At 35.6% G+C, this 16,382-nt stretch overlaps 1 protein-coding gene across 5 annotated transcripts in view; it reads right to left on the bottom strand.

Moving 5' to 3' along the window:
* The window catches only part of ATP2C1 (ATPase secretory pathway Ca2+ transporting 1), a 138,316-nt gene that overhangs the window by 46,637 nt on the left and 75,297 nt on the right, over window positions 1-16,382 (bottom strand). For all 5 annotated transcript variants that reach the window (XM_045538588.1, XM_045538583.1, XM_045538566.1 and 2 more), the window contains 3 exons: window positions 4,920-5,075; window positions 3,356-3,424; window positions 2,154-2,229 (listed from right to left, as the gene is read on the bottom strand). In XM_045538588.1, coding sequence (XP_045394544.1) covers window positions 2,154-2,229; window positions 3,356-3,424; window positions 4,920-5,075 — 301 coding nt within the window. The remainder of the gene's footprint in view (window positions 1-2,153; window positions 2,230-3,355; window positions 3,425-4,919; window positions 5,076-16,382) is intronic.

Here is a 16,382-nt window from a genome sequence, read left to right as displayed (position 1 = left end):
AAATTCACCATAAAACTTCTAGAAAATAAATAGCAATAATCAAAGGAAAGAAGCTAGGCCGGGCACGGTGGCTCACGCCTGTATTCCTAGCCTTCTGGGAGGCCGAGGCGGGTGGATCGCTCGAGGTCAGGAGTTCGAAACCAGCCTGAGCGAGAGACCCTGTCTCTACCAAAAATAGAAATAAAAATTATCTGGACAACTAAAAACATATATAGAAAAAATTAGCCGGGCATGGTGGCAAATGCCTGTAGTCCCAGCTACTCGGGAGGCTGAGGCAGTAGGATCGCTTAAGCCCAGGAGTTTGAGGTTGCTGTGAGCGAGGCTGGCGCCACGGCACTCACTCTAGCCCGGGCAACAGAGTGAGGCTCTGTCTCAAAAAAAAAAGGAAAGAAGCTATGAGGGCCAGGCGTGGTGGCTCACGCCTGTAATCCTAGCACTCTGGGAGGCAGAGGTGGGCAGATTGAGCTCAGGAGTTCAAGACCAGCCTGAGCAAGAGTGAGACCCCGTCTCTAATAAAAATAGAAAGAAATTATATGGACAGCAAAAAATATATATAGAAAAATTAGCCGGGCATGGTGGCTCATGCCTGTACTCCCAGCTACTCAGGAGGCTGAGGCAGGAGGATTGCTTGAGCCCAGAAATTTTAGGTTGCTGTGAGCTAGGCTGACGCCATGGCACTCTAGCCCGGGCAACAGAGTGAGACTCTGTCTCAAAAAAAAAAAAAAAAGCAATAATGAGAATGCACACATCAGTTAAACAATAATAATGAAATATCTTCCCACCTTCTATTTTATGTTTATGATAAAGAGATAAACACAATATTTAAGAAATTATTTCACTGAAGTTATACAGCAGAAATATTGCTTTAAAATTGCATTACTGACTTGAAAATACTAAGCTAGCTAGAATAATTAAAATAACATAAGAGAATTAAAGAAAAGGTTAAAAGACTCCAAAATTAATGCAAGTGTTTAATGTATGAAAAAATATCATTTCAACTCATCAAATAAAAAATGGATAATAGAATTAATGGTATTGGGATAATTAATTACCTTTTGATTAAAAAATTTATAATTCTACCTTAAGCCATGTACTGAAATAAATTTTAAGTAACACAGTAAAATTAAGTGTCAAAAATAAAAACTGTAGAAAAATGTTTAAATGTTCTTACAAACATAGGGTTGGGAGAGTCTTTATGAATAGAACACAGACAGACACCTTTATTGCAGAGATCATCAATAGGAGGGTGCCAACAGAATCTCAGGAAAGGGGATATTTAAATAACACATATCCCCCTCCCACCTACCAAATTTATTATATATCCCTAAAAGGCAATTTAAAAATTGGGGAGAAAACTACTTGTATCTTAAGCAATAAAAGGACTGATAACCTAGTTATATAAAGAGCTGTTATCAATCTAAGGCTCAAGACACAACAGAAAGGACAAAAATACTTGGCAGATCATAAAATGAAATAAATATAATCAACACACATATGATAAAATATTCAGTTTCTCTAATAATGAACTTCAAAGTAAAATAACAAGAAGTCTTTTATTCACCTGTGAAGTTAACGCCAACACTCAAAGTTGGCCAAAAATTTAAAAACTACATGAATACCCTTTGACTCAATAATTTTACTTCCAAGAATTTAACCTAAAGATATGAGAGATCTTTACAGTAAAATACCTGCACTGAAGATTTATTCATGAGTTTAAAAACTCAAAAAACTTAGGTAAATGTCTAAAAGTCTGATATTACTTCTTCTCCTTCACAAAACAGAACACTATACAACCTTTACATTTATTTTAAGTGAGCATCTACTTAATGACAAATGTTTATGAGCACACACGGAAAACAAAAAAAGAAGTCCATAAAACAACAGCATCATATTTTTGTTGAAGACTTGCAATACAAAAACACTAAAATGTTTATTATAGTGATATTCTCCGATTATCAGAATTATACAGAATTCTATTTTTACTTTGTGGACAAGGACAATGACTAGGGATTAGTTTCATAATTTAAAAAAAATAAGTATTAAGCTTATAAAAAGAAAAACCAATAAACAGGACTAGAATACCACCGCCTTTCACATTCAAAAAAGAAAACACAAATAAAAATGTAACATACACATACTCACTCTTCTCTTACCTATTATACCAAAGGAGTAAAATGAAAGTTGTTTTCCTAAGAGGTCCATGCTCTTCTGCAGAGGAGTTTTTGGTGCCTTGACAAATTGGAGAAGAACGTCACCACAATTAGCTAAATTTGCTAAGCTTTACCAGGTATGCCAGGGACTCTGCTAAGTGCTTGGCATAGCAATTTCTAAGTTAACCATATAACTCTCCCACCACAAGGTAAATATTAATATTACCAAATAACTAAATAAATTTATTTAACTATCCAAGAACACATCCATGAACCACTGTTTCTATCTTTAAAAAGGAACAGGTACTAAGGACCACCCATTATCTGGTAAATGGCAGAACTATGGATATATTATACTTCAGGGAACTTCAGGAAACTGAAGTTTAGACTATAAACAATTCCCAAGGTCACACAGTAAGGAATGAAAACTCTCTCCATTTTAAGAAGCCTGTTTATGCTTTCCTTTAAGAAAAAATCTGTTCTCTCTCCTACCAACTTCTGTAGGACTTCATTACCATTTTTCCCTTTCTCTACACACAAACATAAGTCTGTTTATCCTGTGGGGGCTCCCTGATCCGCTAACCCTCTTCTCTGTCCATCCATTCACTTTCACGTTTCTTGGAATAGGTTTCTATGTTGCATCACATACCAGTCTTGGCAGGTTAACTTAGAAATTCAGATGATTTGAGGAGGACATGACATTTGTAGAATACAACTTCTTTTTTATATATAAGAAAGTATTTTAAATGAAAGAACTCATCTTTAATACCCTTAACCAAGAATATCTTCTAGGTTATTTCACTTGGCAATCTTACCCACCCTCCATTACTTAAAACTATGTAAAGTTGGAAATTTTGGTAGAACGGTTCTGAGGTGCAAATATACTAATTAGTAATCTTTAAAATTTATATGACAAAGCTAATTTCTAAAAAGAATAAGATCTATAAATAATTGTCTGTAAATCTTTTTCTACTATAACCAATGAATAAAAATCAAAATCTTCTAGAATACTGACAATGTCAATTCAGGCCCTTCCAATTACAGGCTTTCCAATTATGTCTCTAAGCAGAGACAACTAAGTGATATTATGAATAAAATAATGCTCTCAATAGTACATACAATAATCCATCAATATTCTCTTTTCCTCTACTAACAATGGAGAATTTCACATTTGAAATAAATGCATCAACATATTAAGTACTCACTTCTTCTGCTTGCATCATTTTAAAAACCTCCCCAAATTCAGAATTTTCTCCTGTTCCAATGACAATACCCTAAGGGGAAAAACAGGAAAATACATTTACATTCAGATGGAATCACCTATTTAAAAAACAACAAAAAGCTTTCGTCTCCATTTTTCAAAAGTCTTATATACGGTGAAGATGTCTGACATACATATGCAAGATTTCTTTAGCAAATTTACTTTATGTTACTGTCACTAGTATTTACTCTTTATGATACAAGCTTTGGAAACAAATATTTCATTAAACTTATTACTGACTCAACTCCTAGGCCCATTTTTGCCTATATTAACATTTCTGAAATTCACATCTATATTATACTCAATAGAGACATTTAACTTAGTTTCTCTTACTCCTCATAAGCTAGTTAATGGTGCCTTTTATATTGGTGAAATATTAGAATCCAGGAAAAACAGAATTGGAAATCAATCAGTAAGTTAACAATAAATACATAGTCACAATATTATAGCCTGTATCATATCAACTAAATTAAAACTTTATTTCGGCAGGGCGCAGTGGCTCACGCCTGTAATCCCAGCACTATGGGAGGCGAAGGCAGGCGGATTGTTTGAGCTCAGGAGTTCGAGACCAGCCTGAGCAAGAGCGAGACCCCGTCTCTACTAAAAATAGAAAGAAATTATATGGACATCTAAAAATATATATAGAAAAAATTAGCCGGGCATGGTGGCGCATGCCTGTAGTCCCAGCTACTCGGGAGGCTGAGGCAGGAGGATCGCTTGAGCCCAGGAGTTTGAGGTTGCTGTGAGCAAGGCTGACGCCACGGCACTCACTCTAGCCCGGGCAACAGAGTGAGACTCTGTCTCAAAAAAAAAAAAAAAAGAATTTAAGAACATAAATTTTAAATAAAAAAAAAAACACAAAACTTTATTTAGGCCGGCGTGGTGGCTCACGCCTGTAATCCTAGCACTCTGGGAGGCTGAGGCAGGCGGATTGTTTGAGCTCAGGAGTTCGAGACCAGCCTGAGCAAGAGTGAGACCCCGTCTCTACTAAAAATAGAAAGAAATTATATAGACAGCTAAAAATATATATAGAAAAATTAGCCGGGCATGGTAGTGCATCCCTGTAGTCCCAGCTACTCGGGAGGCTGAGGCAGGAGGACTGCTTGAGCCCAGGAGTTTGAGGTTACTATGAGTTAGGTGACACCATGGCACTCTAGCCTGGGCAATAGAGTGAGACTCTGTCTCAAAAAAATAAAACTAAATAAGTAAATAATAAAAAAAAACCTTTATTTAACTAGTAATGAACATATCCATGAACTACTTGTTTCTATCTTATAAAAGGAACAGGTACTAGGACAATTCATTATCTGGTAAATGACAGAACTACAAATATATTCTTCTTCCGGGACACAACTTCTCCCCAATCTCACAAAAAGGTGCCAAGTATTACATTCAATTCTATCTTTTGTCATATATTTTGGAAAAAAATCCACATAAAATTAGCAAAAAAGAATTGAAAAACCAGTCTAAAACAAAGGACCTTTTTTCAAAACAAGAAAAAAAATTACCTTTGCTTTGCCACATCTGACAAGTGTTCCCATGAAGGCAATGTTACTTCTTGATGCAAGATCTCCATTAGTTGCAGCTGGCTGAGGAGCTGTCACCTTAGAACAAGGTGTTGTCTCTCCTGTCAAGCTGGATTCATCAATGGAAAGATCCACAGCCTTGGGGAACATAAAGAATTCCGTAAATTCAAGTTTGTGATACATTTAACATCTCAAGAGTTTGTAACCATCACTTCTTCCTCAAATATTCCCGTTCTATTGATTAGCCACATTTTGTATCACACATCCTTACTCTAAGTCAAAAGATCAGAATGGCCCCAGCAGGACCAACATTACCTCCACAATCTCAGAACTGATTAGAAATGCGAATCCTCTGCCCTACCTCAAACACAAGAGTGGGGAAAGTAAACCTAAAAGACTGTATTTACAAGCTCTCCAGGTGATTCCGCTGCACATTCACTCAAGTTTGAGAATTAATAGAACACAGTATTTCCCAAACTACTTTGTTCCATTTTATTCTAGAAGCTCTTATTCAAGGGTCTTTAGGATACACTTTGGGAAATCAGGAACTAGTTCATGATTTTGCTAATTTTACAGGCTCATTCACTCACCCAACAAACATTTATTGACTATCTTAACATATGTACTAGGCACTGAGCTAGATCCTGGAAAGAAAACAAGATAAATTACTGTGCAATCTCACTGCTATTTTAAGCTGATCTGGTGTTCTCAGTCAGGCCTTTTAAAGTTCACACTATGTACCCAGTACTCTAAAACTTCCTTTTTTTCTTTTTTCAAGGGGAGGAATGAAAGGTAATAAATCATATCTTTTTAATTAGTTCATCTCCTTATGAACATAAATACCTAAATAATCTCATATAAAATTATAAAAAAACTGGTTTGCAGATTCTTCTTCCCCACATCTGCAACAAAACCATTTTAATTTGATCAATGCCATTCCTTCATTAACAAATATTTATTAGTGTTTACAATGTGCCAGGCCCTGTGCTGTATCACACAGTGGAAGAATCAGCAATGAACAAAACAAAATTCCTACCCTTAGCTATTATATTATTCTAATGCTCGGGGAGGGAGCAATGGGGGACAATAATACGAATAGAGTGACATTTTATACGGCAGAAAGAGAGCATTCCTCAAAATCAGGTAGCATGTGCAGAGCCCTGATAGATCTGAGAGCTTCAAGGTTGGGCCATGATCAGGGAGAAAAGATTCAAGGCAAAGGAAGCAAAAAGTACAAAGACCTTGGGGGCAAGAACATACTTATGTTAATGTGCTAGGTAAACATATAACTTTGTAAAAACAATCAAGAATTTACATTAGATCATGAAGTTTAAAACTGTTCAGCATGAAAATAAATTATATCATATAATTCCAAAGAGACAAACTGTGTTGGCGTTTCTCAAGTTTAAGTACTATGGCAATGAAATGCATTTTACTATCAATAGGTTTACAAAAAATTATTCCTTAAAACACAAATCAACAGACCTTCAGTCTTTAAAAGACTTCACATTTAATATAATTATGTATACAAACACAAGCCAGGTAAATTTGAGTTCCTCACCTCAATCCAACTATAGATAAAAAAAACACCTGCAACATTTGAAGGCAATGAATTTTTCTTCATTAAAGAAACATACTTATTTGGCTTTTCTTTCCAAATTAATCTTAGAACTGAGTAACTTCTCACACTAACACATTCTGAAAATCCAACCCCCACCCGCTACCAGCCATGCAGAATCCTACTATGGCAGAAAGCATTCCTGGCACTGTGTCCCACTGGACAGAGGAAGCCATGGAGCCTGGGGTCAGGCCCAGCTTTGGGGCAGAACACAACACATTGGGCTTCAGCTGTGTTTCTCATTTGTTGTTGATGAGAGGGGTTTAAGCAGGGGTAGGGAGGGAGAGTGACTGGATTCTGGTCTGTTCCCTATTACAAACCAACAGTTTTGCTCTTAACTTCATTTCGTTTGGAGCTAAGAGGTCTAATTTGATGGTTTTCAATCTCTTCTTCCCTGTCCTGATTTTAAAAGCCCTTTTTTTTTCTTTTCTTTTTTTAGGCATATATAGTAATATTAGAAAGATTTAATTTGGGTAACTTTGAATCTTAAAAGAGAAAAACAAAGCATGTGAATAAACATTGAAGTGTTCACCACAGTTTGGGACCAAACTGCTTGGATCTTTGTAAAAACTGGTTTTATATGTCAAGGAGGAGTTTAAGGCCTTTCTGACCACCTTGTGTTCCCCTTTTCTGTGCAGTCATGCATCACCTGGAGTTGCTCCTAATCATATCCCACATGCCCCTACATCCATATTTTCTGATTTCTTCTGGGAGGCTGGGCTTCCCATTCTCCACCAGCAGCTCTAGCATCCCAAACTTTCTAGTCCTGCTGATCCTCTCACCAACACGAGTGGAAAGTGGAGGGCACTTTCTGATCTGTTTTCGAAGAAACTTATGAATTCTATTATCTTTACAAATATAAGATGAGAAAATAATTTTTTCAATACTTTTTATTAATCTTTTCATAAAATGAAAAGAAACTCCAATGACCAATAAAGGTAGGTGGCTATGGCTGGATGGTTCATGGGGTTTTTTAGTTTTTTTCCTCTTTTTAACCGTAAGCTTTAAGTTGAAACATTCTCAGGTGTTTAGGGAGAAACATCCTCCTAAAATGGGTCCTTGTGCTTGCCTTCTGGGGAGGCGGTCCAGAGCAGGTAGGCCATGTGGCATTCATGCATGGTATTATATATGCAGACTACAGCCATCTTTTCTTCCCCAACCTTTGCCTCTTGGGTTGTTGTGCTATTTTCCCCTTACTTTGTTACATTTCTATAGTTAAGTTGGTTTTACTTGAATAATTCATGTTTAGCGGGAAAAATGAAAATCTCCCTTAAAATTTGTTTCAACTCCTCCTACAAATATAAAAAATAAATAAAGTGGCAGATGTTAAAAAAAAAAGATAAGAAAAACTCCAAAGATAGACCTTTCTTCAAAATGATTCTAATACTAATAACAATAGGCTAACATTTCATTGCTTACTATCTGCTAAGCACTATGCTACATATCTATGCTAAATTATCACATTTAATCCTACTAACAACTCCCATGAGGCAAGTACTATTATTAATTGTAACTGTTCAGCAGACACTCTGAAAGGCTAGGCAACTCACTCAACATCATACAGACAGAAAGTCATGGAGATGAAATCCCAATGTTGACAGACGTTAACTCCAGATTACTCTTAATTATTTAGAGGATCAATGTGCAAAGTATTTCTCCCCGCTAGTTCTATAACTACTTATAAGAGATCACAGGTATAACACATTAAGCAAAGAATGTAAAAAACTATGTATTTTTCTGAATTACAAAAGTCAACTTACATAAGGTTCATTTTATTTAACAAACTCCTCTTTAATGCTTCTTATAACAATCAGGATTGTATGTTATTTTCTGAGATCTTAATTAGAAAAGAGATCTGTTACTACTTAAAAGCAAACAAATACTTGTATACATTTACAGAATTCTTTCTCTAAGAGAGGTGAAATTCATGTTTTTCCCTTTGAAGATTTTTTATGTTAAGAGTAAATCTTAAACATAAATACTAACATGAGGTAATTGTTTATAGGGAGAAGGAATAAAAAAATAATCAAAATCATCTGACATTTTTAAAAAGAGAGCAAGGCATGGCTCTATTGGCTCTTTTAGTGACCTAGCTCTTCAGTTTCAGCCTTAGCAGAACACCACCCATTTAAAGAATTTTTGGTTAAGCCTTTTCTACAGAAAAGACGCAGGTCATTTCTAGCACAACAGCAATTAACCTTGTCTAGTGTAAGACACAAGCTGATGTGAAAGTAAAAAGGAGCTTGGGACCCTTATTTTTTTTCTATATAATTATAAATTTGTAGCTGAAATGCAAATTATCAATAACATAAACAATGAAATTTGTCTAAATTATACAATGTCCCAAACTGCAAAGATCTCAACTGTCTATTGAACAAGAATATTTTCTAAGTTGCAAGTTATTTTCTCTTAATGGTGAATGCAAGTTTTCATAGGAAGCACTTTTGAGGGAGTGGGGGTAAGGAGATCATTTCTAACAAGGGTGGTATTTAATAAATTAGGCAAGTGTATTACAGTTTAATAAAGTCACAATTTAGTTCATCTGAGAGTAAAGATATTTGAGTCATAAATTCTCAAAGTGCAATCAAAGAATAAAGGATAAAGTGAAATCAAACAATCCGCCAGCCCAAGCCTCCTAGCCAAAAGTTTAAACATTAAACCTTCAGAAGAGCTGTTAAAGAAACGGGAAATAAGTTTTTCAGTTTCATTTCTCCCTCAGGTACTCCAGTAGAGGTTTGAATAAGCTACAACACAGTTCAAAAACCAAAATATAAATAAGAACCAAGATGCATATATAATTTATAATCTGGATATTTAACACCTATATAGGCTGGGCACGGTAGCTGACGCACACCTATAATCCTAGCACTCTGGGAGGCCGAGGTGGGTGGATTGTTTGAGCTCAGGAGTTCGAGACCAACCTGAGCAAGAGTGCTACTAAAAATAAAGAAATTAACTGGACAACTAAAAATATACAGAAAAAATTAGCCGGGCATGGTGGCGCATGCCTGTAGTCCCAGCTACTCAGGAGGCTGAGGCAGAAAGATTGCTTGAGCCCAGGAGGTTGACGTTGCTGTGAGCTAGGCTGACGCCATGGCACTATAGCCTTGGCAACAGAGTGAGACTCTGTCTCAAAAAAAAAAAAAAAAAAAAACCTACACAATAAAAATGATTAGAAAAATTTTCATTATTATTCTCATAAACCACTAAGCAAAAAGAAAGCAAGTTCCAGTCACAAAGATTTCCTAAAAGGCAGAAAGTGACTGCTTAAAAAAATTAAGGTTAATATGGTACAACTGGCAGCTATAAGTAAGTTCTTAAAGAATAGTTTGTTATGTAGTATGCTGCTAAGGCAGCTGCCTCTCTAGTCCAGAATTAAAAGCAAATTATTAAAAAGCAAATTAGAAATGGATTTCGTTCCCCAGAAAACAATCCTTCAAAATATGCATCTGCAGCTGCCTGATCATTATAAAATTTCTTACTTCTGCTCTCAAAATTTAAATTCCTGTTTATGCAAATGAAGAAAAATGTAATTTAAAATTCTTCATCTGTCCTAACTTATTAACACTCAAAGCCCAGCCAACCAAGTGTTATAAATTATTGAAAAGGATACATGAAACTGATTTTATCCCATGGCTAATGCTTGTGTGCACTGCTCACTTTCTGACAGAAGCACACAGATTCAACTATTAATGGATCAAGCTGTCAATAATTTAAAGGCCAGCATCCTAGGAGTTCTAGGATATTTCATTGTGACTATCACACCAAATTTCAAAAGGGAATTTTTACAACAGTCCTTTCCTATCAAGAAATGAAAATCTTTAAAAAAAACATTACACTATTTCAATCTCATTGCTCCTAGCACCTACTGTCTTTGTAATTTACTGACTTAATGAAAAAAAAAAGTTCTTTCTCTTCAGCATTCTCAACATGAATAGCATTCCTCTGTTCACACACTGCTTTTAAAGCCAATGACCTATAAAATTCCAACAAAACATTAAAGTAGCCCAAGCTTATACAATAGAGAACAAACACTCCCAGTGCTCTAAGTATCTCTAGAGTGGTTTCCTGAGTTGCATAATTATATCTATTAATATTATGGAAATAGACATCTTTTCCAGGTCAAACATGTGTCATTATGTGAAATAATTTTTAGTGAATAGGAATGGTTCTAAATTACACAAATATACCATATTCTTTCTCCAATATTCTACTCAATTTCTTTAAACAGCTAATATAAAATATCTACTTCCTGAGATGCTTGTAAACTGTTTTTTTTAAAAAGTTTGTGTGGGTCCTAGTTCGTGGAGAGGCCACTGCATTGGTGCTCTGGGACTTGGACCCTAGCTCGAGCTAGCCAATAAACTCCTTTGCCTTTTGCAAAAAAAAAAAAAAAAGTTTGTGTGTAAGTTGAAGAGTTCAGAAACTTTTAATACATTGACAGCCACACTAAAAAAGAAAAATTTTTCCTTGGGACCATGATGTTTTATTATAAAAATGGAATAAAAACTTCAAAAACAAAATGATCCTTTCTAATGTAATGAAAGATTTGTTATACTTTATTGTTTTCTGTGAGTGAGTTATATGCAACTTGAAAATTAGTTCTCATGGCTCCCAAGGTGAAGAGACGTGTGAGTTACATACACTTCACAAGGCCCTTGGCTCAAAACTAGCATGAGTTAAATACAACTCACATGGCAGTTAATGCGTTAAAAGCAAAATTTCAGTGATAAATGGCAGTAAGAGGGCCAACAATATACTACAAATCAATTTATCAAATTTGCCTACCAAAAAATACCATACTGAGGTCAATATAAAGAGAACTCAAGAATGATGTAAGAGAAAACAGTGGAGTAGGGCACTCAAAGAATTTATCCCTCCTCTCAAATAATCATAAGCAGGCAAAAACTGACAGAATAAAACTTAAAGCAACCAGGGAAGTGATGAAAGAAGGAAAAAGGTAGCTGAATTTCAGTAAGAAAGCACAGTGGTCTTTTTGTTTACCTATCTAGTAACCCCCATTCCCCAGATGAGCAGTTACAGGTATGGAACAACCTGCGATCCTGATGCAGCCTTACTGGTACCAGGAGGCTAATATATAATATAGACCTTGTTCTTAAAATACTCTAGTTGTGTATTTTGACCTATCTGGTAGTCCCCTTAGGAACCAGTGCGAACGTAGACCTTTATTTCTCATCCCTATCCCACTCCAGCTAAAATTGTTTTCCAGGCATATGTCAAAAGATTAAAGACAAATACTAGCAGGCAAGAGGCTGAGGAAAGGGTAACCAGGATACATACCCAAAAGGCTGGAAAGAAGAGGAGGTAGAAGTTTCTTGGGGAAATAAGGGCTTAGAAGGGCGACCACCTGTACCAGTGAAGACGGAATGCAACATGCATTCCTAGGACCAGAAGCATTCTCAGAAAAAAACTGAGAAGACCCTAAGATTACATCTCCAGTAGATCTATGGGTTCAGTACAAGCAGGAGATAAAGGTGAAAGCAAAGAAGCAGGCACCTAACTTAATGTGAAAAAGTACCCCAGCTCAAAGACAGGCTGCAAAGATTATGAGAATGGTATATTATTTTTCTTTTTTATTCCAGGCAGTTATGGTTGACTGCAGACATAATGGAAAAGAAATTTCAGTGGCCACAAACAACAAAAAAAATAGTCTTTGCAAAAATAATTTGAAAAAGTCACTAAACAAACTGGACAACTTCAGCCCCCCAAAATCAAAAACAACAAACTTTAGAGAAAAGGAATAATCTGGTATCCAGAGTTACAGTATTATAATATCCAAAATGCCCAGTTTTTAACAAAACATAGAAAGATAAGAAAGTATGGCTGATTCACAGGAAAAAAATAAATTGACAGAAACCATCCCTGAGAAAGCTCAGACACAACTAGAAAAAGACTTTATGTCAACTGCCTTACATATGCTCAGTGAAATAAAAGAAACCAGGGGAACTAAAGGAAATCAGAAAACCAACTTATGAACGAACAGAGAATATTCGTAAAGAAAAAATATATAAAAACAAAACAAATAAACTCTGGAGCTAAAAAGTATAAATAATAACTGAAATGAAAAGTTCGCTAGAAGGGTTCAACAGACATGAACAGGTGAGACAAAAATATCAGTAACCTTGAAGATAGGATGATTCAAATTCACCAATTCAAAGAAAAAGAGAAAAATGAATAGAGCCTAAGGGACATGTAGGACCTATCAACCATAAAAACATACATCCATACCTTGAAATTATTGTGGATTCCATTCTAGACCACCACAATAAACCAAATGTTGCAATAAAGCAAGTCATACACAATTTTTGATTTCCTAGTGCACTGAGAAGTTATGTTAACACTATCTGTAGCCTATCAAAATATGCAATAGCATGTCTTTAAAAATGTACGTATCTTACTTAAAAAATACTTTATTGCTAAAAAATACTAGCAATCATCTGAGCCTTCAGTGAGTCATAATCTTTTTGCTCCTAGAGAGTCCTGCTTTGATGTTGATGGCTGCTGACTAATCAGGGCGGTGGTTGCTAAATGTTGGGATGACTGTGACAATTTCGGAAAATAAGACAGTAATCAAGTTTGCAGCATTGATTGACACTTCTTTTCACAAAAGTTTTCTCTGTAACATGATGCTATTTGACCAGATCTTACTCACAGAACTTCTTTCAAAATTGGAGCCAATCCTCTCAAACCCTGCCAGTGCTTTTTAATTAAGTTTATGTAATATTCTAAATCTTTTGTTATTTCAGCGATATTCACAGCATCTTCAATGAAGTAGATTCTATCTCAAGAAACTACTTTCTTTGCTTTTCCATAAGAAACTCCTCATCTGTTCAAGTTTTATCATAAGATTGTAATAATTCAGTCACATCTTCATGCTCTACATCTAATTCTCTTGCTATTTCCACCACATCTGCAGTTACTTCCTCCACTGAAGTCTTGAACCCTTCAAAGTCATCCATGAAGGTTGGATTCAACATCTTTCAAACTCCTGTTAATGTTGATATTTTGACCTCCACTCATGAATCACAAATGTTCTTAATGGTATCTAGAATGGTGAATCCTTTCCAGAAGGTATTCAACTGACTTTGCCCAGAGCCATCACAGGAGTCACTATCTATGGCAGCTATCACCTCACAAAATGTATTTCTTAAATAATAGGACTTGAAAGTCAAAATTACTCCTTGATCCATGGGCTACAGCATGGATGTTGTTAGCAGCCATGAAAATATTAATAATATTATTCTCCTAGTACATCGCCATCAGGCTCTTGGGTGACTAGGTAACACAGAGCAGTAATATTTGGAAAGGAATTTTTTTTTTCTGAGTAATAGGTCTCAACAGTGGGCATAAAATATTGAGTGAGTCATTCTATAAACAGATGTGCTGTCATCTAGGCTTTGTTGTTCCATTTCTAGAGCCCAGGTAGAATAGATTTAACACAATTCTTAATAAGAGATCTCTAAGATTTTTGGAATGGCAAATAAGCACTGGCTTAAATTCAAAAGCTGTGTTAGCCCCTAACAAGAGAGTCAGCCTGTCCTTTGAAACCAGATATTGATTTCTCCTCTCCTGCTATCAAAGATCTAGATGACATCTTTTTACAATAGAAGGCTGCTTTGTCTACGTTGAAAATCTACTGTTTAGTGTAGTCATCTTCATCAATGATCTTAGCTAGATCTTCTGGATCATTTGCTATAGCTCCTACATCAGCAGTTGCTGCTTTACCTTGAACTTTTATGTTATGGAGATAGCTTGCTTCCTTAAAACTCATGAACCAACCTCTGCTAGCTTCCAACTTTTATTTTGCAGCATCCTCAGCTCTCTCAACCTTCACAGAATTAAAGAGAGTTAGGGCCTTGTACTGGATTAGGTTTTGACTTAAGAAAATGTTGTGATCTTCTGGTTTGATCTTCTATCCAAACCACTAATATTTTCCCCATATCAGCAATAAGGCTGTTTCACTCACTGTCTTATCATTTGTGTGTTCACTAGAGTAGCACATTTAATTTCCTTCAAGAACTTTTCCTTTGCGTTCACAACTTGACTGTTTGTCACAAGAGACTTAGCTTTCAGCCTAGCTTGGGCTCTGGCTACCTTCCTCAGTAAGCTTAATTATTTTTAGCTTTTGATTTAAAGTGAGACATGTGACTCTTCCTTTCACATGAATACTTCCAGTCATTAAAGGGTTATTAATTGGCCTAATTTCAATATTGTTGTATCTCAGGGAACAGGGAAGCCTGAGGAGAGGGAGAGAAACAAGGTAACAGCCAGTGGAGTAGTCAGAACATGCACATTTATTAAGTTTGCCATCTTGTGTGGGTATGGTTTGTGGCTCCTGGCAAAAATTACAATAATAACATCAAAGGTCACCAAAACAGATATAATAAAGTTGAAAACAACGTAAGAGTTACCAAAATGTAACAGAGACACAAAGTAAGCAAATGCTGTTGGAAAAATGGTGCCATCATCACATAGAAGAGATTCCTAGTAAGTTTAATAGCCCATTTCTAATCAGAAACCATGGAGGCCAAAGGAGTAGAGTAACATATTTAGAGTACTCAGAAAGAAAATGTCAATCAAGAATTTTATATCTGGCAACATTATCTTTCAAAAATAAAAGAAAAGAAATTCCTAGCTAAAAACTAAAAGAGCTCATCACTAGTAAGACCTGGCTCACAAGAAATGCTAAAAGAGAGCCCTTTCCAGCTAAAATAAAAAGAAAGTAGAAAGTAACTGAAACCCATAAGAAGAAATAAAGAATTCCAGTAAAGATAATTATGTAGGCAAATATAAAAGCCAGCCTTATTGTATTTGGTGACTCCTTTTTTTGCTTCCTATATGTTAAAAACAAACGCGTTAAACACTCATGAATCTATGTTAATGGGCACATAATGTATAAAAATGTCATATGCAACTACAGCATAAAGATGGAAGAGGAGTGGGCTGTATAAGCAAAAGTTTTTGTATGCTATAGAAGCATATCACTTCAAATTAGATTTACAAATTTAGGATAGTAATTGTAATCCCCATGTAACCCCTAAGAAAGTTAAGTAAAAAATATACAGAAAAATGAAGAGGAGATAAAAAAGGTACATTTAATAAAGAAATCAATCAAACACAAAACTGAGTACACTGGAAGAATTAAGGAGCATAAAAAGTAACACAAATAGAAAACAAGTAACAAAATAACATAAGTCTTTTCCTACTAGTATCACTAAATGTAAAGGGATTCACCCAGGGGTGGGGAACCTTTTCATGCTGGAAGGCTGCATCAATTTTGCTGTAATCAAATAAGGCCACATTTAAGAAACTTCCATTAGATATACTTAAAAATGTACATTATTTTATAAAAATCTAACTACTATGTACTTAATAATTTCAAAAAATAAAAACTATTTCTTAATTTTAAAGTTAACTAATCTTTTAATGACTTTGTTCTGTCTTTTTGTTGGAGAGCATTTGAATATTTGGTAGCAACATAGAGGTCTGCGGTTTCAGTTGATGCTCTATATCTGCACTGCCCAACTCCCATGGCCTATTAGGGATCAGGCCACAGATCTCCACCACTGCCCCAACCTCCTACCCCTGCCCCCAGTCCATGGAAAAATTGTCTTCCATGAAATCAGTCCCTGGTGCCAAAAAGGATGGGGACCACAGCTCTAGATGGGTATCAGTCATTTGTGACCTTAAGGGTGTCTTGATTTGGTTTAGGTAGGAGAATGTAGATTCGCAGCAATATGTGGCTGAAAGGCAAAAAAGCATTTTTCGAGCATGTTGCCAAAGGCGTAGGTATTCTACTGCATTTT

This window comes from Lemur catta, chromosome 1 (assembly GCF_020740605.2).
Source record: "Lemur catta isolate mLemCat1 chromosome 1, mLemCat1.pri, whole genome shotgun sequence".
Lineage (NCBI taxonomy): Eukaryota > Metazoa > Chordata > Mammalia > Primates > Lemuridae > Lemur > Lemur catta.
Note: the sequence above shows the minus strand (reverse complement) of the source record. Positions and strands in the feature narration are given on the sequence as shown.